Genomic DNA, 27,905 nt, shown 5'->3' with positions numbered 1-27,905 from the left:
CATTAATAATGCATGATTCAGAGTCGAACAAACAAACAATCATATATGCGATGTGCGCACATGCACACACACACACACACACAGTGTCACTGCAGCATGGTGTGTTTTGGAAAGAGAGAGGTTCTGGACACTTGGGCGTTCATCTTGACCTCCTGTTCCACTCAAGAGTCTTAATCAAATCTCAAATGGGTTTGGCATTTCCAGCCTCACAGTCTAACTGGAGCCAACACACAACACTGTGCATGTGCATTCGGAAACAAAATGACATATGTATGAGCCTCATGAAGTCTGTCTCCACACATCGCTACACAAGTATGTCCAGACAATTTATGAGAAAATAAATGACCATAATAAATAAATAGTTAAATAAATAATTCAATCGAAATATTTTCTTGACTTTTTAAGAAATCTTTTTTTTTCTAATAAAACAACAAATTAACAATAAATTGAATGTCTATTTACCTTAAAATCTCCTATTACCTTTTTATTTTTATTGGAATAAGCAAATACCTCTATACAAGGGATTTCTAGCTCTCTATCTTATAGCCCATAGTAATTCAACCTGGAACATAAATAACCTAAAAATATGCTAGATTACATGTGTATTTTGGTATTATAATGCTGGAATGATAAAGTCCTGACTTAAACTCTAAATTAAAGTGACATTTACAATGATTTTGAATACCTTAAAAAGTTTTATTATAAAAATATTTAGTATTTCCTCAAATAAAAACAAATATTATTCTTAAGAATGTTTTGTGACTTCTATGAAGCCCCAAGGGTGAATAAAGCGTTGGTCAAGCGGTACCTTTGAAAGCTGCTTGCTGGCATTGAGTTGCTGGAGAATGGAGTCTAACTGCACTTGTGTTTGCACTAGTCTCTGCTTCTGCTCTGCTGCGAGCTGCTGTGCTGCTTGTTTCTCTGCCTGCAGGGCTGCGACTTGCTGCTGGAGGGACAGAAGACGCTGTCGCAAAACAGCATGGGACTTTGATATTCTCTTCCTCGTCTTCTGCAGGGAGACGCCTGAGGGTGGTGGTGGGGACACAATGCTACATTCAGTCTCTGTTCATTTGTTACTAGGGTTAAATTGCATTTTATCAAACATTTTATCAAAAACATTCAGCCACAGCTTTGTAATTGTTGACTGCTGTGGCTATAACATTATTTTAGTGAATACTACACAATTTTCTCTATAATTTCTTAAAGAACATCATAGAATTGGAACAACACCCAAAAATTAAGGAAGATTTTGCTTCAGCAAAATGTTACTTTGAATTTGAAGTTATGTTTTCAATAATAAAATAAACAATACAACATTAAAGGAGTAGTTCACTTTTGAAAAAAACTTTTGCTGATAATTTACTCACCCCCATGTCATCCAATATGTCCATGTCTTTCTTTCCTCAGTCGAAAAGAAATTTAGGTTTTTGATGAAAACATTCCAGGATTTTTCTCCATATAATGGACTTCAGTGGGAACCGGATGGTTCAAGGTCCAAAAGACAGTTAATAACTGTTTCAGATGCAGCTTCAAATGTCTTTAAACGATATCAGACGATGAATAAGGGTCTTATCATGCGAAACGATCGGTTATTTCAAAGCTTATTCCAAAAATGTAACTTTTCTAAGGACAAATGCTAGCCTAGCTCTATTCTGTGAGGCGCGTTTGTAACGTCACGTAATACGTAATTACGTTCAAAAGGTCACGGGCGACGTAGCCGGAAGTACAGAATCAAAATCGTCCGACATCGTTGTTTTACCTTTTAATTCCTTTTTTGTAAACGGCGTTTGAGTTAGTTTTCACGTTCAACCTATGCGTTCAACTTGTAAACACTCTGACTCTGTACTTCTGGCTACGTCGCCCGTGACCTTTTGAACGTAATTACGTACTACGTGACGTTGCAAACGCGCCTCACAGAATGGAGAAAGGCTAGCATTTGTCCTTAGAAAAGTTACATTTTTGGAATAAGCATTGAAATAACCGATCGTTTCGCATGATAAGACCCTTATTCATCGTCTGGTGTCGTTTAAAGACATTTGAAGCTGCATCTGAAACTGTTATTAACACTATCTTTTGGACCTTGAACCATCCGGTTCCCATTGAAGTCCATCATATGGAGAAAAATTCTGGAATGTTTTCATCAAAAACCTACATTTCTTTTCGACTGAGGAAAGAAAGACATGGACATCTTGGATGACATGGGGGTGAGTAAATTATCAGCAGTTTTTTCAAAAGTGAACTAATCCTTTAAGACCTGCATCTTGTAATTTTAGCATGTGGGACGTGGTTTCAGAACACATATTGTGGCATGCTATTGAGCTTGTATTCCTACAAGCATAAATCTTTTATATCAAACATTTTCATTTCTTTGCGTTTTCAGTTAGCGTTACACTACTGTTTTGGGTAAGATTGCCAAGGATGAATTTATTAGATCAAAAATACAGTAAAACAGCAATATTGTGAGATTTATAACAATTTAAAAGAATAATTTATTCCTGAATTATCAGTGTCACATTATCCTTCTTCAGAAATCATTTTAATATGCTGATTTGGTGCTCAAGTAACATCTCAAAGCAGTTGTGCTGCTTAATATTTTTTGTGTGGAAACTGATAGAAATTGCTTCGTTTCATAAATGTTTTATTGAATGCATGATTAGTGAATAGACACTGACCCCAAACATTTAAAATGATAGTGTAGGCTGGCAAGTTATTAGCTTGGCCTTCTAGTTAAGAAAATCTCTTTTGAACAAGATATCATGATAATGGGCTACAGTTGTGATACACCATTCAAAAAGGGGAACATAATTCTGCATTGCAATAGTCTTTTGCACAAAACTGGCACTTTGAGCTTTGAACCCTGTCTACATCGGACACAACAGCTAAAAGCTGTTTACACTGAACGGGACAGCATCCAGTGTAGACAGAATCACTGTTTATAATAATTGCATTGTTTTTAGTCAAGTCATGCCGTTCACATCCGGTGTAGACAAGGTGTTAGGTGCAGTGATATCACCATAGCATCAGCAGTCCATTTTACTACATCTCCATTTGTTTTTGCAACTAAAACGTACCAGCGTTGTGAAAGAGCCTCTTTAAGGTGAGCATTTTTTTTTATATTAAAATAACATCTTGTCTACTTTCTTAGAGACAATTATAAGCAAACTATAAGTAAAAACAAGTGTTTAAGTGATGCAATGCCAACTTTTGTCTTAAACAACTGTGGGACTCGACAAATAGATAGAAGTGGGCAGAAGGGGCAGTAGGAATGTTTGGCAACCTTTTTGTAAACAGACATTATTTTGCAATTACAAATTTCATATTTTGCCTTATGAATGATACTGATAAGAATCTGTTTTGATAGTTTATAGTAGACTCAGTTTTCTATTAGGAATTTATACGACGTGGGCTGTGCAAGCCATCAAGAGAGAACAATCACTGATCCTGTAAGTGCCTGGGCACAGTTGCGTCAACCAGGTTACCTTGGATTTGGATGTTTCTAGTTTGAGATTCCTCTCCAGGCTCGTCTATGGGGCAGATCAGCATGTACCTGCAGTCCTGCAGGCAGGGAAGAGGTGGAAACACAAAACATGACACAAAAAGCTGGGGCAACAGTTTAACATAACGTAACGTGGCGGCTCACGGCAGAGTGACACAGAGGAAGCGTTTGTAGTCACATCAAAGAGGCTTTGGCTTTTCCCCTCGTTTGTATCGAACACTATTTAAAAAGGTTTTGATCAGTCTCTCTCTCCGTGGGTTTGATCATGGATTTATTCAGAAGCTCTTTAGTGTGACACGGGCGGCGCAGTGCTCTGCTCCACTGTCACGCCGATGTGAGCCAGTACAGTTGACGAGTACACAGAGCCATTCAGGCAGGATCTAAGAGAGAGCTGACAGCTGTAGAGCTGAGAGGAAGTGAAAAGAGGAGAAGATATGGAGCTTCCATGTTCCCTGAGGGGATGGGGGAGAGCCAGCTGAGCCCTGAGAGACTGACGAGAAGAGATCGCACTTTACAGGATCAGACACCTCTGATACGCATCTTCTGATCGACACAGCTGCTTAAATTCAAGCGGAAAATGTTGTTTTTTTTACTTTGCAAATGAAAAGAGGCAATTTCAAGGTGAAGAGAGTATTTTTTATAACTCTAAGTATTAAAACAACATAGCCTCATCCAATTACATGGGGCCTAACCTTTGAGAAGATCATTCTACAGTTTTCTGCTTAAGAGCTACCCACTTGACGTATAACTATAACGTTTAAATAACAATTCTATAAGAATGAGACAGAGTAATAGATCTTACTAGATCAAAAAATCTATTAGACCGAAACTAGGCCTGTAGCTATATGTTTGGCAGATGGAGGAAATTTTCGGAAAACTTTGGTTACTCTTGAATTTTAGGGGTCCTTGTTATAGTGTAATTAGATCAATAAGAACTGAGTGATATCACTTACAATAGGATTAGGGTTGGAAGGTTGGTAAAGTCATTACTTCTGCAATTCTGTTTCATGAAGGTGGAAGCTCAGAAACTACATAATGCACTTCAACTTTAAAATGTCTTTTGAATCTATTGACTATTTTGTTCCAAATGAAACTTACCGATTTGTAGAAAAATAACAATTATTTAATTTTAGCAACAACAACAACAACAAAAAACTATGGAAGCTTGTTTCCGCCACTGAATAAAAAAATAAAATAAATAATTGCGACTTTTTATCTCACAATTCTGACTTTTTTTTCTCACAATTGCGAGATAAAAAGTCCGAATTGCGTGATATAAAGTCGCAATTGCGAGTTATAAAGTCAGAATTGCGAGATATAAAGTCAGAATTGCGAGATATAAAGTCGCAATTGCGAGTTATAAAGTCAGAATTGCGAGACATAAAGTCAGAATTGCTTGATATAAAGTCGCAAAGCGAGTTATAAAGTCAGAATTGCGTGATATAAAGTCGCAATTGCGAGTTATAAAGTCAGAATTGCATGATATAAAGTCAGAATTGTGAGATTTAAACTATTCTGATGGGGGGGGGGGGGGGGGGTTGGAATTGGCCTAATAAGTCGCAATTGCGAGTTTATATCTCACAATTCTGAGAAAAGATGTCAGAATTTCGACATATAAACTCGCAATTATGTGTTATAAAGTCAGAATTGCGAGATGTAAACTCGCAATTGTGAGAAAAAAAGTCAGAATTGTGAGAAAAAAAGTCAGAATTGTAAGATAAAAAGTCACAATTCTTTATTATATTTTTTATTCAATGGCGGAAACAAGCTTCCATAAAAAACAGATAAGAAACAAAATCCAAAAAAGTCATGCAACAAACCTTCCTAGTTTTCCGAGAAGCTGGACGAATCGGAGCAGAACATCGACTTTGCAGGCTGTGAGAGAACTGTTCACTGTCACTGTGGAGATAAAGTAGTAAAATATCTATTTATTTACCAAGATAAATAGATACTGTATACTGGGGACTACTATGTGGCGTAGAATTCATATGAGAATGGTTAATTAGCAAAAAACCAGACAACCCTTAAGCTTAAACGGCCATGTGTGGTGCGTAACTGCTGAGGCACTGTCGGGACGTTCTAAATGCTGCGGCGTCTCATTCAAGAGCCTCTTTGAGACAGATTTGGAAAGCTTCCAGCATGCCGTTTTGTTGAGGTAGTGGTGCATTTGGGTGAAATAAATCTGTGGATCATACCATCCATCATGTCATGAACTCTGATGTTGTAGGCGACATAAAACTTTCATGAAGTAATTACTGAAAACGCTGCTTGATTTGGAAGATGTTAAACAGCTTGTCGACATCTGGTAGAGAGCCCGAACCGAGTCATTCAAAATTTATCCTGTTAAATTAGAGCAAGTGCAGGGAAAGGAGGAGAGAAGCGAGACACTGGGATCACAGCAGAATAGGAACGTCACAAGAAAACTCAGCTGATTGGCCAGGGTTTGCCTGGGACTCCTCCTCTGTCAGGGATGAATATGCAATGGAATCACAAATTAAATTAACCTGCCAAACTGTCAATTTTAGGGCTCGTGACGTTGGGAAAATGGCATTGGGCAGACAGAGAGGGGCTGCGGGCGGGTTCAGGTGCTTTCTGGCGCCGGTTCAACTCGGCTGCTCAGAGGTGGCTAATTCTACATGCAAATTTCAGTCAATAAGCTCCTAGCAAGACATCCCAGGATAATTTAAAGGATCAGATTTTTTTCCCCTCTTTCTGCCCCCCTCTTGCTCTTTTTCTCTCTTTTGAATACCAACTAGACAGAAGCTGGGATTCAATCACCCGTTTGCTTGTGTTTTTGCATATGCGTGCTGTCCCTACAGTCAGAAAAATAATGAGAGCTTGAGAGATGGAAAACAAGAAAAAGACAAGGATAGTGAAAGGTGGGGGAAGTACCTGTCTGCGCTCATGTCCTCCCAGTCGTCCTTGGCGGGACTGTCCATCCTGCTCTGCGTCGAGCGCATGCGTGTTCTGCTGGAGGCATCAGCCCAGGGCATTTTAGACCTGGTCTTGTTGTTAGCCAGTGTGGCAGCTTTCGCCTTGAGATTAGCTGCAGACCGATGGAAATCTCTCTCAGCTCGAAGGACTCCCAGTTCCTGTCGGAGCTTTAGCAGCCTGTGTCTGGCCTGGGCGGCAGATTTCATGGCCTCTTTTGCTTCCCGCTCAGAACTCTGCAGCTGGGCAAGCAGTCGAGCCCGTTCTTCTCTGGCCTGGGCCTCCTCGGCCTCCTTGCGCTGGTTCAAGAGCTGAACTCTGGCCTGCAGATCGCCCCGCTCTCCAGCCACTGCTCTGTTCGCTTCCTGTAACGCCTGGTTGTCTTCTCGCAAGCGCATGATCTCGCTCTCCAGAGAGACCATTTGACTTTGTAACTGCTCTATCTGTGGGAGTAAGCAGAGGCACGTGAAAAAACAATTATCACTACATCTTGTGCTTTAAACTCTCGTTTGGCCTTTACGGAGAGGGTCTGTTCCGGGCACTCTGTGATTCCCCACAAATTTGTTACTCATGGCTAAACATAAAAGAGGGCCATTTAGGCAGCTTGTCAAATCCTGGTGGAGGGTGTGAAAGAGAGGAGGGGATGCCTGCTGGGTGTATACCCCCAGGCAAATCGCTGCCTTTTATTTAGCACTCTCGCTGCCTTACACCACCTTTCAAACAACATTAGGCCCCTTTACGGCTGGCTGACAACGACTCGCCCCTCCCTCTCACAACTCCATCAAAAATTATTTCATTTATAATGCGTTTGCAAGAGCACATAAACAGCAGTCTGCCCCTGTGGGTTATTAAGTTTAACATGGTGCTTGTCATTCGGTAATAAAGGCGATGACAGCCCCCATTACACGACCATATGGCAGCTGCTGGCATCGCTCACAATGCCATCATCTGCTCTGAATTATTCCACAAACCATTTCATTCCTCTGCTCAGAACGTTCCCTCAGTCCTCACCAGCCCCTCCAGCAAGAACCAAGCTAAATGTTGCTTTAAGGGACGTCGAGTGCTTCTGAACAGACCGTGAGCTTGATTTGCTCCGGCTAAATGCTAATGACAAATGATTTTCTTGTATTAATTGAGTGAAAGACCCAGTGTCAAACATCAGCAGCGTGTCAGCAAACGCAAACAGAGCAGTTTAGTTTCATTCAAATGAGCCTTAAGCGTTTTAGACAATTTGAGATCTGCATGTGAACCACTTGCGTTAGTTTTGCACAAATTCTTGGCCAAATTTGAAACCCAAAATTATGGACACACGAAAACCGTAGACTTTGCTAAGAAACTTCAGGCTCTAACAACTTAAACATTCAATAATATTGCAAAATATTGGACAACTGTAATTGTGTAATTCACAGATGAAATGTGTTTTTTTTTACACAAGTCTTTTTAACCTGTAAAGTGCTTAAGGATGTGTATTTTATTCTCACTAGTTTCTCTCCTTGTGTACACCATAGTGCCTAAACTCAGTCACAGCAGACTGCTCAAGCATAGATAAATGCTCTTTATTAATATGCTTCTGGGGATACGGATTTTAATGTGTTTTTGTCAAGATTTTGGTGCATCCCTACTTTTGCATCAATAAACTAGTTGTTTCATTGAAATAGTGACACTTTATTATAAGGTTTAATTTGCCAACAATTGTTTATGCAGTAAGCAACATAACCGAAAAATATGTTTACCGCATTAATCTAGGCAAATGTCAATTTATACATACATTTTATCACTTAATTGAATATATTTACACTTTTTTGATTTTTCTGTCCAAGTATATTGTACATGACACAATATATAAATATTTGAAGAATTAAATACACGTCACACCTGTCTTTCAGAGAAAGCAAACACCTGACATGTTAACAAAACCAAACCCCTGACAAAAGACTGAAGTTGTTTGACTGAAATTAAGGTAACAATTTACAATAAGGTTCCCTTTGTTCATTTTAATTAACTACATTAGTTAACATTAACTAAATATGTAAAAATACTTATAAAGCATTTGATAATCTTAATGTTAAAACTTAAAATGTGTTAATATTGTTTAATGGACCTTAGATGAACTAAAAATTAACAGTTGTATTTTTATCAAAACATTTTAACAAAGACAAAAAATTCTGTGACAAATGAATTGCTTGTTGTTAATACGTAATTTCAATTAATGCATACAAAAATAACTAATGGAAACTGGTTGTAAAGTAAAATTAAATTTTTAATGTCCATGTTAATGTTTATGATACCTTCCAAACTGAATCTTTTTGTAAAAGTGTTACATTTCATACATTTTATGTTTGCCGATAGTCTGTGTCTCTGCACATGATGTAAGCACACATCTATATGACTTCAGTTCATTGTTCTTTGAAAAATTCAGCTAAAGGCTAAACTTTTCCAAAAATGTAAATATCAAATAACACACGGTTGGTACCTTCTTAAAAGTCTGTTCTACTCTTCGTGCGGATGTCTTGATGGGGGTGCTGCTCCTCCTGACCTCCTCCGACACTTCCCGAAACAGTAGCTCAGCTAAAGGAATAAAAAAATCATACTGTCACCTGACAGCCACTTTCCCAATTCAAATAAATTATCATTAATAACACATAATTTCTGGTCTTTTCAAGGGTCTATTCAACTGATTGAGCTCTTAAAGAGGCCTTTAATAGACAGACTGGGAAAAAGTACTCGTAACCACAAATCAAAACCTTCTGACCTGAAGCAATCTTGCAGATTATTGTGGAGAAATACAAGCTAATTTTGAAGGTAATTGTCAATGTATGATGGAGTTTGTGTTTTGGACTTCATGGCAGGAACTTTGTTGCTTTGCTTGTTTAAAGATGGGAAAATAAACACATTTGGAGACCAGAACTTTCTGCCGACTCTGGTTAATAAAAGTTTCATGGTGAATGTGGATGCTCATTTGTCGAATGAAAATGTTGTGAAATATTTACAGTCAGTGACCTTTGGACAGTAAGCAGCAAGGCTGAAATTTGAGTGAGTCACAGACCTGTCTTTCCCAGTAGTATCATGCACTCACTTGAAAAAAAAAAAAAAAAACACCTATTCACCTGCGCACACACACACACACACACACACTTCTTTTTATATCATTATGTAGACTTTCCATAGACTATGTTTTTATACTGTACAAACTGTAAGTAAAGGTTTATTTATATAGCACCTTTTCAAACAGTGTTTACAAAGTGTTTTACAGAAGAGAAACACACATACTGCATAAAAATAAGATAACACATTGACTAAGTTCGGGGTACCCCTATCTGAATGGAAGAGTCGCAAAGCCTCGGTTTGTGATTTACACTAGCAGCAACCCCCGGCTTCCTAGTGTCTTTCCACCCTTACTGGAGTTGGAGCATCCAGTTGTGTACAATAACACCAGCCTGCGTCCTCCGTCCTGGTGTCTTACACTTGTGTGTGGGTCTAGGCCTTTTGTGTACATATAAAGTCTTCGATCTTTGAGTTTCAGCTCATGAAAATGGGGCAAACACAAAAGGGTTGCGTCTATAATTTTGTTCAGTGTATAATCTCATAGTTTCTGCAGTGTTTTTCAAATCAAATATATGGCTTTTTGAAGACTGATGTATAGTTTACTGATATAGAGAATTGGAGTGACTTGCACAAACAGTAACATTACACAATAAAGTTAAAAATGTAAATAAGCACAATAGGTCTTTTCAAGACCGCTTGAAATTATAATGAAGACTTTTATTATACCATTGAAGATATTTAAGATTATGGCCTTAAATTTACATTATTCAACTGGAATTTAAGACTTAAAAGAATCAGCTCATAAGAGTCATTTGTTCGCAAATTGGACAACACTTTTTCCACATAGTTGCATTCAACTGTTGTGATGATAAAATAGTTGATTATAATAACTAACACTTTCTCATGACACAGACATGGATTTATGTACAGTAGGAATGGTACCAACTTTCAGAAAGGTCCCTACCAAGATTTGGCCAATTTTCCCAAAAGAACTTAGGGTGCTTATACACTAGAGATCGCTCTGATGGAGCGTTTGACGGATAGGAATGTACAAGATCCTTTCTGAGGGTGTGGAAAGAGCCATGTGAGTTTGAAATCAATTGGGAATACAGCAAATTGGGTTTCCGAAAGCACATCTGGACCTACCTCTCTCAAATTCTCATGGGTTAATGGTCATGTCATAATTTTATTTCGTGATTTTACTGGAACAGAAATGGGATGAAAGATGAAAGTGTGTGTCTGCGGCAGCTGCATGTGGGGAAGTGCTTCATGGTGTATAACGTTGCTCTGTGTCACCTATGACCTGACTTTGCCACAGTCCAGAGGGATGGATAATACTTAATGTAACAAATCTTAAAGTTTTTAAATGATTGGTAAGAGGAGGATTTAATGAGAAATAATCTCTGATATAAAGGAACAATATAGGTCAACAGCAGTGTTGTTATTGATAACCAAAACTATAAAAAAAAACATTAAAAATGTTTTTATTAATTAGAAAGAAACCTAAAATAAAATAAAAAATATATAAATATCAGACGGAAAAACTTAAATGAAAATGATAAATGTTCCTTTGGTAACTAACTGAAATAAAATATGTTAAAATAAAATTCTTATTTATTTACTCACTTTCATGTAGTTTCAAACCTGGGACTCCCTTTCTCTCTACATAAGTAAATAAATATATACATCCTACATATGTTCCTCTACATATATATATATCTTATCTTTAAGTTTATATTATTAAATATTATATTATAAAATTAAAAGTTACAAATCTTAAACTAAAATTCAAAGGGAGAACTAAAATATAAAAATAAAGTCCATAATAGTATAGACCCATTTTCAGTTGGTAAACGTGGTGACGTTTTTTTTTTTTCGGCGGAGCTTAGGTGGAGGCAGAACGATCCCTCTGACCGCTTCACTAACGCTAGTTAGCAAGTATTGTTAGCTTGTTTTTTAACAATGACTGGAGAAAATCCGATTTTATCTTAACGTGTAAGGTCACTCAGTTTCCAGGACCGCAATTGTTATTTCCAAAAGTTATTTTTAACGAACGGAACCAGACTGGCCGACACGTAGCCGCCTACACGCTCACTCAATGCATAGACGATCTGACAGAATTAACGTTACGTTACCTCGGGTGAGTGGCCTGACTTCTACACCTACCTTATAGAGAAACCGATCGTAAAGAGAAACTGAGGGCATATAAATCTTTAGAGGCCTATATGGTCCTGTACAAGACTTCTGTGTATGATCCGCAGTTCTGCCGAGCCAGCGCCGAGACGCCAGACAATGTAAGAGTGACATTTCGGTGCGATTTTAATGATGTGAATATTTTCTAGAAATCAAAAATTCCAGATACAGCATATTCATTTTTTCATCAATTCTTGCACCAAACAACACAACAAGATGACATTTAATAATAGTAACAATAATGGTTTGTATTGGTCGCCTCCAGTTTTCACTTTGTTTTGCCTCCAGCTAGCGCCGTGACGTAACTGTGATGTCGGTGCAAAAGGGCTCTATACACATACTATAAGCCTGGTCAACAGTCATATATGATGGGGCAATAAAAGATGACTGATGCCTGTGATGTGTGTATGTGTGTTTGGACGATGTGATGTGTGTGATTGATACCTTGCATTTCCTCCTGTCGACACTCTTGTATGTCTTGAGCTGCAACTGAGTCCAAGGCTGCATTTAGTTTCTCCTCCAGATTAGCTCTAAACATATCAAACAGATTTAAGAATGGCCACACTCAAGTTATTTAGATGGACTATACTACAGTAGCAATACAACAAAACATATTATTTATTTCAATTTCAGTATCACTTCTAAAAATTCTACAATACATTTTTCTCACATGTATGCTGCAAATTATTTTCATACATAGACTACATCTCAGGTATGTATTGATTTAAAGAAAAAGCTATTAAAGTACAATCCATTTATTGACCACAAACCCAAAGCATAACTGAGTTTAATCAGGAAACTCAAATGCCCCCTCACAACTGGAAATAACAGTTTTAGGTGATTGTACCACAATCGGATTGCGCTCGACCACAATTAAAGCCAGTTGTAATAACATCAAAATTCACATTGTGATTGATGACTAAAACTTTTTGTCCACTTTTTCTTATAGTCCCCATTAACATGGTTTGCTGAGGGGTTAGTAACGACAGATAAGAAAAGAAAAGCATTTGCATTTATCCATTGATGTCTTTAAAATGGAAAATAATAAAAATGTTTCAGTTAATGCAAACACTCATGTATATGCAAGTAGCGATTTGCTCAGGCTCTATCTGATCATACTGGAGACAAGACGCATGAACGTGTGAATACAGTCTAGCCCAAAAAGCATCCAGTCACGAAAAACATGCCAGGTGTAAAGGAGGCCGTAATGCTACTATGTTATTTGACAACTATTGCCGTTGTTTTGGTGCATGAATGTACTTTTTTTCTAGACTGTGAATGCAGTAAGTTTCTGTCAAAGTGTGTTAAGCCACCGCTTTTGAAACTTCCTCTTTTACCTTTAAATCACTTCAACTCTGACACCATCCAAATCTCTCCCCCACTGAGACGGGGATATAAAAAGAAACCCCGCTAATTAAATAGCTCTTAATTCACCAAGAAATCAAAGTGCTAAGTGACAAGAAACATAAAACCCCTGGCTGGGGTGTGAGGATTTTTTCCACCTAGACTGAGAAGGGATTGGGGTGGGGTGCAGGGGGATACGAACAGACAAGTAGCGAATCTAAACCCAATTAAGAACCACCAATTAGCTGTATAGGTTCTGGAGACTAATTAAAAGGGGCAAAAAGAGGCACTTTCAAGTTATTATTAGGACCCAAAAGAAGCCTGTTGAGGATTGGGGTAGGCCCCAGTGAGACATCTGCACCTGAAACACACACCTAGTTCCCCTCCCATTTGTGCTAGTGCAGGGGTAGAAGAACCTCTGCTGAATTGCAGTGGCTTAGTTCATCATATTATAACTACTAGCAAAGAACTCTGGGCAATACTCCAGTTGCATCACAACAAGGGCACAGTTTTTTTTTTTTTTTGCCAATAAATTATCCACTACTAAATTGAGATTTCTAACCACCATGTTTCACCTATTTCGGGTATAAAACCTGTGCTTCTAAAATCAACTCCTTGTCGTATTGTGCAGCATATATTATATTATAAGCAGCAGTGCAAGGTGGTTTATTAGCATTCCAGCTGTGGAGATCAGCTGAAGGTCTCTCATGGCCCCACCAGCCACTCTAGAAAAACAGTTACTACAGCTTCTCTCTTCATGTCAACACCATAGATTTGTTTATATATATATATATATATATATTTATTTAAGAGTTTCACAACATCTTAAAAAAAAAAAAAAAATACAAAAAAAAAAATATATATATATATATATATATTTTTTTTTTAAGATGTTGTGAAACTCTTCTCTTTCAATCCCCCCTGCTTTCCAGTCCCGGTGTGTCTTTAAGCGAGTACATCATTTGAATAACAGATGTTTATTAGTATGGGACGGTTAGCAGGCCCCTCTCTAGAGCTTATTGGATACAGTTCAGTATAGATTAAAAAAAAGTGGAGATGGAAGAAGGAGAAAAGTGTAGACAGAAGGAGAAGAATAATTAAAAAAAAAAGAAAAAAAAAAAAAAACACTGTTGCTGTGTCCCAATTCGCATACTATCCGTCCTAAATAGTATTCGAAAATAGAATTAGTACGTCCCAAATCGTAGTATGTTGAAATGAGTGTTTCAAAGATACCCAGATGGTCTACTATATCCGGTCAGAATCCGAAGTGTAGATCGATGCAGACTCTAACGGCTGATATTGCCCACAAACCATTGCGCGGTGGACGAGGATTCGGTCACAACTACAAACATGAGTAAAAAGTATAGAGAGGTTTAGATAAAGAGCTTTGAGTGATTAATTATCAGTACCTAACCTGACGAAAATGAATTTATTCAATGTTGTCCACATCATATTGCATATGCAGAAGCATTGTGAACTTTTGTAAAGATACGTTTTACAAAATGCATCATTATAGTCAAATTGCAAACATGGGGAGAGTATCCGCATGAAAGACACGACTGGAAGATGAACGTGCTCCGAAACGGTAGGAAATTAAATTAGATTGAATGGAGGATTTTAGTTGTGACAAGATGATTGACAGGGCAGTTTACGGTGAGGATGCACGCAGCACGCGACAGAGCTGTCCGTTAAAGATGACGTGATAGTATGTCCCAAAGCTTGCCTACTCTTTTGCTACACACTCAAAAGTATGTACTTTTTCTTCACAAAAAGAGTACATACTTTTAGGGCGTAGTATAATTAAGCGAATTGGGACGCAGCATGTGATTGAATATTCTCTGAAAGAGCAGGAAGTGATGATGGTTAAATGGTTAAAGGTCCATCATATCTTTTTGCTGTCATTGTCACAGGCCTTGAAGCAATAACATTTAACAAATATGTTTTCATTATTTCTTTTTTCTTTTAAACTAGGACAGTGAGAACATAGACAAACAGTAATGCAAAATTCAAGCAAGGCTTAGACAGCTCTCAGATTATCTGCACCTGAATCAATGGCATAACAAACTGCAGCTGGTTACTGGCTACTTTTTGCACAACATCAAAGGCTACACGGTTCTGTACAACATAGCTTGAAAGATATTGAGATGAAAATTGGTATATGGTATCATGCATTTTTACTGTTAATGTATCAACTACTGAAATTTTGGTATTGTGACAAGTTTTTATTTCAATGATTTGATTTTAGCATTGATGAACGCTGTATTGACCAATCAGCATCTAGGAGATATTCTTAATATATATATATATATATATATATATATATATATATATATATATATATATATATATATATATATTAAGAATAAATGATGAAGGACCATTTAAATTACTGAAACAATGCACACTAGAGCTGTAACAGGCCCCTTCGCTTCATGTTGAGGCCGTTACACCTCAGCTGCGCATTATTTTATAATAGTTGAATGGACCAGAGCCAAATATTCCTCTTATACAACAGTTCCCACAGCTCAAGACATTATTCAGTTGTTTTATTTCAAGACGCCAGTGCGATCACTTGCATTTTTGCCTGATAACTGCACGAAATTGTAAGCAATTGTAAAGGGAACAATCTTTGATCGCTTTCATATATGATTTAATCAGTTTATTTTCATCCTACTAAGAGTAAGAAGTTGACCGTTCAGCCACTGGTTTGATTTACTGACAATAAAACGATTTTGAGACAAAAACATCGGACTGTAGGCCTACAATCATACATATCAGAAATCACTGGTCACTGCACTGGTGATTTTGGTTAGAAATGTACACATAATCCGTACATATCAAACGATCTGCGTCAAAGCAATAGTAACACAATAAAAGCTTTTTTACTCACAATTGTGTTGCGCTGTTCCAATATAAGGCACAGCATCTTTTTTGTAATTTCAGGCTCCCTGCAAATCCAATGCAGCTATTGTGTTTTTCCACAACCTGGCATCACATTTTGCACTCATCAAAGGCATGTTTATTGCTTAGTTGCTAGATCCAGTGTTAGTGTCACTTCTGTTATTTACTTCTGCTCGAATCAGTGGGCGGGGCTACTGAACTTTAGGGTTCGTAATGTCACCAACCTGGGAAAAATCAGCCGCTTGTTTGATGTTAATTTAGTTAATTTAGAGAATGATTCGTCAACAACATTTTTTCACAGACGATAATTAACAACTATGACGAAAGTCTATTGATATTTTCATCAACGAATAAAAACTAGACGAAAATGTTAGATGGTGACGATCTGGGAAGCGATCCAGTCAGAACTGATGTCCTGTGTTTGTGGTAGATGCGCGCATTTGTACTGTAACGTGCTGATCAACCCTGCGGTCTCATAAAACGTTAAAAAAAATAAACGTCTGGGAGAATGAACGTGCTGATCAAATATGTCTGCTCGAAAGAATAAAGAATGATGTATGCAAGTTATAAAGAATGGATTTATCATTCATTGAAAAGAAGACTGTGATTTACTTTAGGAAAAGTGGTTTTATTTAATTGTAAGATATTTTTTTAAGTCACAGTAGTTAAATCTATATCTATATTGCATGTTCAAACTTAAAAATCATTCACATTATTAGGTGAAAAGATCCGGGAGTATATGGGTTTGGACATTTTAGAGAAATTCTAAATGAATGCATTGCAATTTAACTAAACCTATTATATTTTAGTCTTATTGAATTTCGTCGACTAAAACTAGACTAAAACTAAAACAATTCAGATGACTAAAATATGACTAAAACTAAATAGTATTTTAGTCAAAAGTCTATAACTAAAACTAAATCAAAATTTTCTGTCAAAATTAACACCGGTTTGTTGTAGTCAAAAATTGATTTCTGTACAAGAAAATGCCAAAAAAAAAAAAACTGAATTGTTTTTGTTCTAAGATGGGAAAAGATTAAAATAGACTAAAACAAGATGGGAAAAGATGGGAAAAGATGGGAAAAGATTAAACTAGACTAAAACAACTAGACTAAAACTTTTCCCAAGATGGGAAAAGATTAAACTAGACTAAAACAAAAACAATTCAGATGACTAAAATATGACTAAAACTAAATAGTATTTTAGTCAAAAGTCTATGACTAAAACTAAATCAAAATTTGCTGTTAAAATTAACACCGGTTGTTGTAGTTAAAAATTGATTTCTGTACAAGAAAATATCTCCCTTTGCATTAAACTGAGTATCGTAACTTTGCAGATGTTGTTTATGCTCAAACAGCAACATTACACACATTCTAAAGTTTAAAAAGTGAAATCATAACAACACACAAACGAAGGTACCGCGACAATAATTAACAAAATAACAAAGGTTTGCCCCCGAGCTTAACCTTATTGCAAATGTGTCTGTATGTCTTCTGCCTCTGGCCCACAACTTGGCATGCAGAATCAGTATGTGCTGTAATTGTTAATGTCTAACTAGACAAAGACTCTAGTCATGGGCAAAAGGCAATATATGCCTGAGACCGAACACTACGGCAATGTAGTGTTTGTTTATGTCTCTTTCCTCACAGACTGGAGGCTCAGAATGTGGTCGTATCTGTTGCTGCCTCACAAGCGGTAGACTCAAGAGCATGGGACCTTTTTTTCGGTTTAACCTTTGCAGGCTGGAGACTCAGGACATATCTATCCCTAAATGGGAGACTGAGAACTATATATTGCCTATTGTCTCACCGAGAGACATGGGTGTGTATCTGTTGGATGATCCAGAGAATCACTCACGGGATGATCCAGAGACTCAGAGCAAGGAATGTCTGTTGAAAGGGTACATTTATCCCTTTCCGATGAAGAGATTGCAATTTGGCACTTCTCAATTCCAGTGCTTCGATTGGCTGTTGGCATCAGAGGGAGCACACACAGTGAGGCACACCCTTCTTTCCCCTGTGGAACTAATTTGCATAAAGCATACGGTTAGAAAGTGTCTTTTAAGTTACACCAGTGCATTTCTCACTTTCCAAACTAACACCAGAATACCTTTGCTAATGTTCTAAACAAATAGAGTCCAAACAAGATGGGAAAAGATTAAACTGCCACGCATGCATTTATTTGTACATTAACAGCTGAATTTGTGTAAGATGTTGCGCTACAAATAGCCGCGATTGAGAATACTTATTGGAAGTTTGTAGTTTACACAAGTTTTGAGGATTCCAAACATAGTTATGAATCGATTGGATGAATCATATTGTGGCCTCCCTCTGTTTCACTTGCATCCAGAAAACCCTGCTATGCCAGAGCACCGCTAACATTGTTTTCTATGAAATTACATTAGATTTGTTCCTAATCGTCATACATGTGCATATTGACATCACCCTGTGCTGCAAGAAACATTTAGTTTTACAGCTTCAGTAAAGTCTAAACATATAAGATTTGTTTTTCCTATATTTGTAATATTTCATTTTGTTCTGTTGTGCCATTTTTTCCACATACAAAAAAAGATTGTAGGGTAGAGTTGACAACAAGTTGTGCTTGTGTGTTTCCATCAGTGTGCGAGTGTGTGTCTGTGTGTGCGCGCAGAGAGAGAAAGCGGGATAAAAAAAGCATGCTTTTAGTAGACAATTAAATGTAATTTCAGTGGGAATAACACAACATTTGTATCCTATTTTTAGTTTATTTGTTTGCTTGGTCAGTGTCTTTGTAGGTTTTGGTTAATTTGTTATTGTAGGCTGTAAGGACCTTTGAAATAACTGTAATAAAAATAATTGGGTAAAGTCCTATGAAACTGCAATGCGCCCAACAGACCTGGACTACTTCACCCTCAGAATCAAGCATTCAACAGTCCCGTGGTATAAAAGTTGCTAATGTGATCTGCATACAGTGGATTCTAGAAAGAAATATTTGTAATGACTTGATTGGATTTGCTAATAGAGGTAATCTCATGTGACATGTTGCTGGAAAGGAAGGATTATTACCCAGTCCTTGCACCGGTGCTTACGTCACAGGGATCCAGATTGTGGCTAGTTTTCCTGCTGGTGTGACCAACATTTTGATATCGGTCATGCTAGCCTGAACACAACGTTGCCCAACATCAAATGGGAAACTAAATAAAAGCGGAACGAAACTGTGCTTCACGGACCGTTTATCAGTTCGGACCAATAATATACAGCACAGTCACTGTTGCCAGAATGGGCATCATCATTTTGTTTTAAGGAGAAAATGGTGCTTATCAGTCGCGTGACTCATAATGAGCATTACCTGAATGCTGCAACAGTCTCGAGTTTCTTACGGAGGAGCTTCGAAAGCATAAAAGGAGGAGCGATGACAGTGAACCTCAAATTAACCCACATATAATTTTTTTATAGCATGATAAATTTGCCACTTTTGAGGGGTGAGCAAAAATGTGCTGTTTTTGTGTGTGTCCCTTTAAATGCAAATTAGTTTCTGCTCCCAGATGTTCGAGCTTCAAGAGCTCATTCTCCAGCTTACCAGCAAAAACCAAGACAATCTTACGCAATAAAACGTCAAAAACTGTATTAGTGGTGTTCAGTTCAAATCGGAGTAGGACAATAATGCCCACAGAGCCAGAGAATATATGCTGCATGGAGATAGAACAGGTATAATTTAGTTTAATTATGGTTCTCTTACGAGAGGTTCTCTCGTATTTCGTAAGCTAGCTTACGCAATGGGAAAGATTAATCTTTTCTGAGATATTGAAGCCAAAAAATGATCCTTAATTTTGTATCCATTGTCAACGCAGTGAAGCAGCTGCCAGACCTAGAGGGGGCTATCTAGCCAGCTCATAGGCTGCTCTGCAGCAACTGCAGCAGTGTATCAGTGAACCTGGCGTGATGTCACGCTCAATGAGAGGCGCCCGCGCCCTCATGGCTTCATAGCCCGCCAAAATGGGCGTGGCTTGGTGCATATATGCGGGGTTCAGAGGCTGCTTCCCTGATTTTCATCTCTTCAGAGAAGCTCTCCACATCGATGGACTACAGAAGCCGTGTCGCCATCTGAGGGGCAACTCGCAAGCTTAGGACAGCGCTTGAAGAAACCAGCCGTCTTCGCCACCTTCAGCCATCCGTGCGAGCTACGCCATCCGGCGACGTATCCTTTTTATAACTAGCGTGTTCGGCCATGTGACACTTGTCTAAAAGAGCAGCGAGCGTCTTTTTCAAGATGCCTCACACCTCCTGCGGCTTGTGCAGAGCCCCGCTCAGCGCCGGAGACCGCCTTATCTGCGCTCTCTGCCTGGGCCAGGAATATGCAGCCATCGCCCAGCCTTTTGTTGTACCGTGCAGGAAGAAGCGCCATTCTCAAAGACCGACCTCGCCCTCCCTGCCCCCTCTCACCGACCCGCAACTGCCGCTCACGAGCCGCATTGCTGTCATGCTGAACGGGGGTGCGCCGCTAACAGCTGTGCCAACCACGGCTATATGAAGCTAACGTAAGCGCTATCGCAGCTAGAAATTTTATGTTCCCAGAACGTTCTGAGAAAGTCCCTGCTGGTGTCAAGGGCGTTGCCTGGTAACGTTCCCACAACGTTCCCAGACAGTCACGATGAGGAGTTCTTTAAAGGGTTTGGGGACGTTATTTGGAGGACCTTCAGGGAACATTCAGGACGTTCTAGGAACATTTAGAAGACCATATTTAATTCAGATATCCAATGTTTCCAAAACATTCTGAAAACGTCCCGCTGGTGTCAGGAACGTCGCTTGCCAATGTTCCCAGACAGTCACGATGTGGAGTTCTTTAAAGGGTTTGGGGACGTTATTTGGAGGACCTTCAGGGAACATTCAGGACGGTTCTGGGAACGTTTAGAAGACCATATTTAATTCAGAAATCCAATGTTTCCAAAACATTCTGAGAACGTCCCGCTGGTGTCAGGAACATCATTTGGCAATGTTCCCACAACATTCCCAGACAGTCACAATGTGGAGTTCTTTAAAGGGTTTGGGGACGTTACTTATAGGACCTTCAGGGAACATTCAGGACGTTCTGGGAACATTTAGAGGACAATATTTAATTCAGAAATCCAATGTTTCCAAAACATTCTGAGAACGTCCCACTGGTGTCAGGAATGTCGCTTGGCAATGTTCCCACAACATTCCCAGACAGTCACAATGTGGAGTTCTTTAAAGGGTTTGGGGACCTTATTTGGAGGACCTTCAGGGAACATTCAGGACGTTCTGGGAACATTTAGAGGACAATATTTAATTCAGAAATCCAATGTTTCCAAAACATTCTGAGAACATCTCGCTGGTGTCAAGGAGGTTGCCAGGTAACGTTCCCACAACGTTACCAGACAGTCACGATGTGGAGTTCTTTAAAGGGTTTGGGGACGGACGTTATTTGGAGGACCTTCAGGGAACATTCAGAACGTTCTGGGAACATTTAGAAGAGCATATTTTATTCAGAAATCCAATGTTTCCAAAACATTTTGAGAACATCCCGCTGGTGTCAGGAACATCGCTTTGCAATGTTTCCACAACGTTCCCAGGCAGTCACGACGTGGAGTTCTTTAAAGGGTTTAGGGACGTTATTTGGAGGACCTTCAGGGAACATTTAGGATGTTCTGGGAACGTTTAGAGGACAAAATTTAATTCAGAAATCCCACTTCTCACCCCAGAGAACGTCCCACTGGTGTCAAGAAAGTTGCTTGGTAATGTTCCCTCAATGTTCCCAGAACATCCTGAATGTTCCCTGAAGGTTTACTTAACTTTGAAATATGTATGATAAAATGTAAATGCATAGCCTACTTTAAAAATAATACTTTATATGGAAAAAGAATTTTATTTTCAAGATGTTTCCAACTCTAACTTTGAACCAATTCTACACAATGGCCCATATAACCTATTTGACCAGGATTTGTTTCCAGGTATGACTAAAAATGGGTTTTTGACTTTCACTTATATTTTGATTTATATATATATATATATATATATATATATATATATATATATATATTCTTGTCTGACTCACCTGAATGAAAGGCTCATTATTATGTCTTCGTCTCTCTCAGGTGAGAATCACCTAATTATACATGAAGAGGGCTGTCCTGTTCACGCCAATTCGCATATTGCCTTGGCAAACAAAAAATGTTTTTCACAATATAACCCAATTCACAGTTTTCTGTGAAAGATTAAGCGGGATGATTTTCAGATCATTGTGAAGAAAAAACTCTAGGCAACAACATCCATTAGTCAAAAGTCTTGTGGACGCATATTTCCTTGTGGCCTTATTTCAGAAACTTTAATTTTTAGTTTTTTCAATAACCACGCATAAACAATATTCTCTCAAAAATACAAACATGTACATACATGTTGATCACATATTATGGTAGCCCTGTTTGTGCTAAATATAGTGTAATTTCACCTGTGCCATTAACCCTCTGAGACCTAAGGGTATTTTTACATAAAATTTTCCGTCTGGTGTCATTTACTAAAAAAGCTTGTAAAATATCAACCCTTTGGTGCACAGACAATTGACACACCTCTTTTTTTTCAGGACAATTTGAACTTTCAGCATATTTGTGTTACATTGATGTCACCTGAATGTAAAATAAGTTATGGGACCATAAAGACAAATGAAAAAATAAATCGGAAATGGAATCACTCAATTATTTATTGAAATCACACACAAATAAATAAAAGCTAAGCAATTTTCCTCTGGAAAATAGTTTGTTCATGTCTTTGGAGTCCTGGAGCACTGGAATAAACATTATAACTTGTACAGAACAAAAACTATTGACATTTTTCCAAAAGAAGTCCAGGCGTTTGGGGCCTCATGAAATTCACTGGTGCCAAGCCTCAAAACAGTTCCTATCAGCAATCACACAGAGGGCCACATTACAGGTTTTGCATTTCTATTTTATTTATTCTTTTATTTATTATGTTCTTTTTATTCTTTTATAATACATTTATACTACTATAATACTTTTTACAGTAAATAAATAAATGGCACTTCAGCTGGGTCTATCCTGGTAATCTAGTTCCTCATCTGTCAAAAAGCTCTGTTCTCCTGAAAATCCTTCATCCTGCAATGCACCGAAATAGACCAGCGCTTTATTTACGTCAATTTCGCTGTGTTTCTCTGTGAATCGCGCGTCTCCGTGAGTCTCTCTTTCTCTCTACACTATATCAGCGCTTGGTTCATGCGTAAAGACGCACACCAATGTTTACCACGGATCAGCCTGTAATTGGTCAAAAACCATCACGTGAAAACATCACGTGATATCTAGAATGGCCGCTAGCGTCGAGCTAGCGGCAAAAATGACCGAATATTTATGAATTATGGACTTCAAGATTATCAAAGTTTGACATAAAGCATTTGGATTTATTGCTGAAAACCTCTGAAAGGAAGCACAAGTTCCAGGCTGGATAGAAAACCTTCTGTAAAGGCTAGAAAGACCCGAAAGACACCCCCGTGATGGCTAGCTCGTTAGCTTTCTGCTGGAAAAAACGGTAAGAAAATCGATAAATCTGTCATCGAGTTATGTAAACATTTATCGGAGGTGACGTGTGGCATCGTCGACGATGCCGTCGGGCTCTGGGGGTTAATATGTTTATAAGCAACTGAAAAAAGCACAAATATCAGGGCATGTCAGAACATCTCAAGGACCCTAAATACACCTTGGTCCCCAGGGGGTTAAAGCAGTTCTGGTGAGGGACCTCCATGAGGAGGGTCGCCTTCTGTGATTTTTTTATGTTATTTTTGATTTGATATAATTTATTTGGAAGTCAATAAAGATTTCACTGACTGCAAGCAGTGTCTCATGCCTTTGCTCTGGTTATGTCTTCACAATAAACCACTGAACACAGTTATGAATCTTATTTTGCATTTCTGTCAATAGATCCTCAGAAATATTACACATTGCACCTTTAATATTAAAGGGCACCTATAATGCCCCTTTTCACAAAATAAGTCTCTGAATGTCAAGGTGTGTATGTGAAGTTTTAGCTCAAAGTAGCCAACAGAGCATTTTTTTTTACAGCATGTTTATATTGTCACTTTTTGGGGCAGAGAAAAACGTGCCGTTTTTATGCGTCCCTGTAAATGACAGAAACTCTCAGTAGCGGTGTTCACTTCAACCCAAGTTGGACATTAATGCATACAGAGCAATATAATGTAGAGAATATATATGCTGCATGGAAACAGAACAGTTATGGTTTAGTTACAGTTATAACTTATTTGTCATGTGCTTTTATCCACTATTAAAACAAGCCTGTTATAGGCTACTACAGTGTCCGAACGATGGCCAAAAATATACTGATGAGTTTAAAGTTTATTGTTTAAAGTTCATTGTACATTACACAAAAGATCACTGTAAGGGCTAAATAAACACAGTATAAGAAGTGCACATTGTCTTATCCATAAAGTATTACACAAAAACACTTGTTACAACTAACAGAAAACAAACATATACAAACCTTTTCAGGGGGTGCTTAATAAACTGGTAAATTTTATATCCGTAAATGACTCAGATGAACTGTAATAAAGCGCATGCTTTCCTTTCCATTACTGCCGTGACCAGTAACGTTAGGCAAAACGCTCCCAAGACGGACGGTAAGCTGGATCACGAATAGTTGGTACTGATCCATCCTCGAGTAACAACGGGAGTAAATGAAGACTGCTATGTTCATTCTTACATCTTATAACAAAATACCTCAATCGCTTAGGAGACATTCTTGTCTACACCTGCTCCGGCCCAATAGCGGACTATGTACAGCTCACTCAGGGCAGGTCTAAGTTTATACGGCAGTGTCATTCAACAGTCGTGGGAGGGGCTTGTGCAAATCTACGTCACTTTGCCCCTAATCTGAAAACAGGTTGTTATGAGACAGTAGCTGTGTTTCCATTACCCTTCAATTTGCGCAAATTGAAATTGCGAAATGAAAATATGCTCAATGGAAACACGTCAATTTCGCAAAAACTCCCGTTTATCACAAAAAAGTTTTTACGCTCGCATGAGAAGGTTTTTCAGGCAATTAGAAAAAGATTTTTTTTTTTCGCAAAACTGCAATGGAAACGGGTTTTGCGCATTTACAGTCACCTGACTTAGAAGACGGAGTGTGTTTTGGGTCTGTGTCCGCAAATAAAATAATAATTATGATCATTAGCCTATTATAACATTTATTAGTCTTCATATGTAGAAGACGCTTTTATCCAAAAAAGGAACAAAGCAATTTTTCACATCTCATTCATAGTACAGGTTGGACAATAATAATAATAGGGCTAGGATTATCACAAATAAACACTCGATTTTGACCAATATCCAAGAGTGTGCGGAGTTTGGAGCACGCACTGGATGGTAGACAGACGCAGGCGCGCCGTGAACACTTGCATTTTGAACACTTGCATCAACTTAAAATACTCTATCATTTCTGGTTATACAGAAAATAATAATACATCAATTCGCAACTAGGCTACTTTTATTTACGTCATGTCACAATAACAAGAAAACGTGCTTTTGTAAAATAAAATAAAACAATCATGCACACTTTCATGATCTTCGTTAACTGGGCGCGAGAACTGAAACAATTCATTCGGTTCACGTGACGTCACTGTAGCTTTGCGCCGCCATCTTTGCGACCGACGGTCTCATTAATGCCTGCAATATGTTGTGGAGTTGCTGCAACAACAGCCGAAAGAGGAACCCTGAACTGGCATTTTATTCTATACCAAAAAGAGAGAGAAGAGAAAATCATTTATTTAAAAGACTTGAAGTCTCATGTTGCTGGTTTGTGGTTAATTATATTTCTATTATAGCTAGCTACTCTCAGTGGCCAATATACAAACAGACATCAACAGATAATGTTTTTTCTTCATTTTATTTGTTGGATCTGTTTAAATGCACTTTATCATGGTAAGTTATTAGATTTGGTGTTATTTTGAACATAACTGTCTGTCTGCCTGTTAATATACCTACCTAAATCTAATAAATATTTTTCTGAAGTTCATATTGTCTTCGTCACATGTGCTTTAGATGTTGTTTTGTGTAAGTAATGTTAGCTCTGCAGACAATCTCAGCCTTGAAATAAAGGACTAACGTTAGTTCTACCAAAAATGATAATTCTGCCGTCATTTAACTATTACCTTCATGTGTAAATCCTTAAGTTTACTTTCCGTGGAAGACAAAGGGACATTTTTGAATATGTAGCCTAATGCAGACTCATCTTGTCGATATAATGAAAGTGAATGAGTAACATTAGCCTACTGGGGGCTGTCATGCAAATAATAATAATAATAATAAAAGACAAAAAACACAATAAAAGTGATCTAATATGACTAGTCAGTTATATTAATATCGTTATTTATTTATATGATATAGCTTTATGTGACGAACAAACTGCAATTTAAGTCGTTATCACTGAAGAGCTTTAACTCTGTATAGCTTTTAATCGCAGCCAAATCATTAAAAAAGATTTGAATCGAAAGACTCGTTTCGATATTTGTGATTATTAAACCTTTTCTGTAACTGAACATCTGTTCTATCGGACAAATATGGCAGTCTTTTATGATAATTGACTGATGTATCTGACTGTGCTGATGCACGTGTCTCTGTGCCAGTGCTGCTGTTCGGATTAGAAAGATTCATTCATGCCAGCCGAACTGCTGCAGAAGATTCATTCATGACATCGCCTCGACTCTCATTAACGCGTGTCATAGCTTTATGACTTATGTATTTCTATATCATGAAAGGCCAATTGGGGCAAGCCTGGGGGAGATAATAATGGACTAAAGAAAACTGGGGTTAACAAATAAGGATCGGAGCCTAAAATTAAAATTTTCTCCAGATATCTCTCTCTCTCATTCAAATAGGCAGTTTGGGCGGCTGTACCGGGCGCAAATATGGCGGCGTTCTATTTGTAGTGACGTAGGTGGCATCTATGAATAGCCTTTATCAGGGTGGCTACAGGTATAAACAATTTAAATTTAAGACTTTTTAATTCCACTTCTAAATTATATTTAAGACCAAACTTACGATGGAAATATAAATTAAAAGTGAAAATATACAGTAATATTTCCAAGTAAACAAACTGTCTGTTCAAAATGAACAGTATGGTAAAATCACAATAACCAATTGTCAATTGCGTACGCGTGGTTGCCTGTGGAGTACAATGGAGAGAAAGGAAATATAAAAGGCATTTTTATAAATGTCTTAAGCCTTGTATGTTTTAAATAATAAAGTATATTAATAAAGGCTTAGATTTAGTTTTATTAATAAAGGCATAGAACCAGTTTATTTATAGTGTACTGATAATAGTTTCATATAAGTAGTTTATTAATTAAACTAATAAAAAGACTTATCCAGTGCGATATGTTTGGTCATTGTACCTTTTAATTAATAAATTAAAATTAATTTGCTAGGTTTCAGATCAATATATTTGTTTTCCTTAATTTTAATTAACCCTAACTTTATTCTCATTATAAGAATGATAAATAATTGATTTCCGAATAAAATAATACTACAAACACTTAAAAATAAACAGATTAGTGCCCTGTTTTGAGGACAAGAAATGAAAACCAATGCGATATGATGAATGTCCAAAAGTTGGATCTCTGTAACAGCCACCTAGTGTTCAGTAGTGTTCATGACATGTTGATATGCCTTTACGATGACTTCTTCTGGTGTTCGTTATTGTATGCGTGATGTTGTTATGTGAGCGCGCAGGCTCAGTGAGAGTGATGGCTCTTTCAGACTGCACGATTTTCAAAGTAGTCAGGTCGCTGCTCTTTTCACACTGCATGACTATCTTGGCCAGCATTCAGTCGCTGCTGTGTTCACACTGGACGATGGATCGGCGACAGAAGGTTTCACACTGCATGACTTTAGAAAAATCGCCGACAGACTCTGTCTAGCACGCTGCACGCAAACTACATTTCACAACAAACACGCGTGAGATATGAAAAGGAAACAACGCGC

At 37.9% G+C, this 27,905-nt stretch overlaps 1 protein-coding gene across 3 annotated transcripts in view; it reads right to left on the bottom strand.

Annotated features, from left to right (window-relative positions):
• cntln (centlein, centrosomal protein) overlaps positions 1–27,905 on the bottom strand; it is a 183,158-nt gene that overhangs the window by 30,760 nt on the left and 124,493 nt on the right. For all 3 annotated transcript variants that reach the window (XM_039694577.2, XM_039694574.2, XM_039694584.2), the window contains 6 exons: positions 12,110–12,195; positions 8,901–8,995; positions 6,389–6,870; positions 5,317–5,395; positions 3,480–3,555; positions 809–1,023 (listed from right to left, as the gene is read on the bottom strand). In XM_039694577.2, coding sequence (XP_039550511.2) covers positions 809–1,023; positions 3,480–3,555; positions 5,317–5,395; positions 6,389–6,870; positions 8,901–8,995; positions 12,110–12,195 — 1,033 coding nt within the window. The remainder of the gene's footprint in view (positions 1–808; positions 1,024–3,479; positions 3,556–5,316; positions 5,396–6,388; positions 6,871–8,900; positions 8,996–12,109; positions 12,196–27,905) is intronic.

This window comes from Pimephales promelas, chromosome 6 (genome assembly GCF_988280905.1).
Source record: "Pimephales promelas chromosome 6, fPimPro1.hap1.1, whole genome shotgun sequence".
NCBI lineage: Eukaryota > Metazoa > Chordata > Actinopteri > Cypriniformes > Leuciscidae > Pimephales > Pimephales promelas.
Note: the sequence above shows the minus strand (reverse complement) of the source record. Positions and strands in the feature narration are given on the sequence as shown.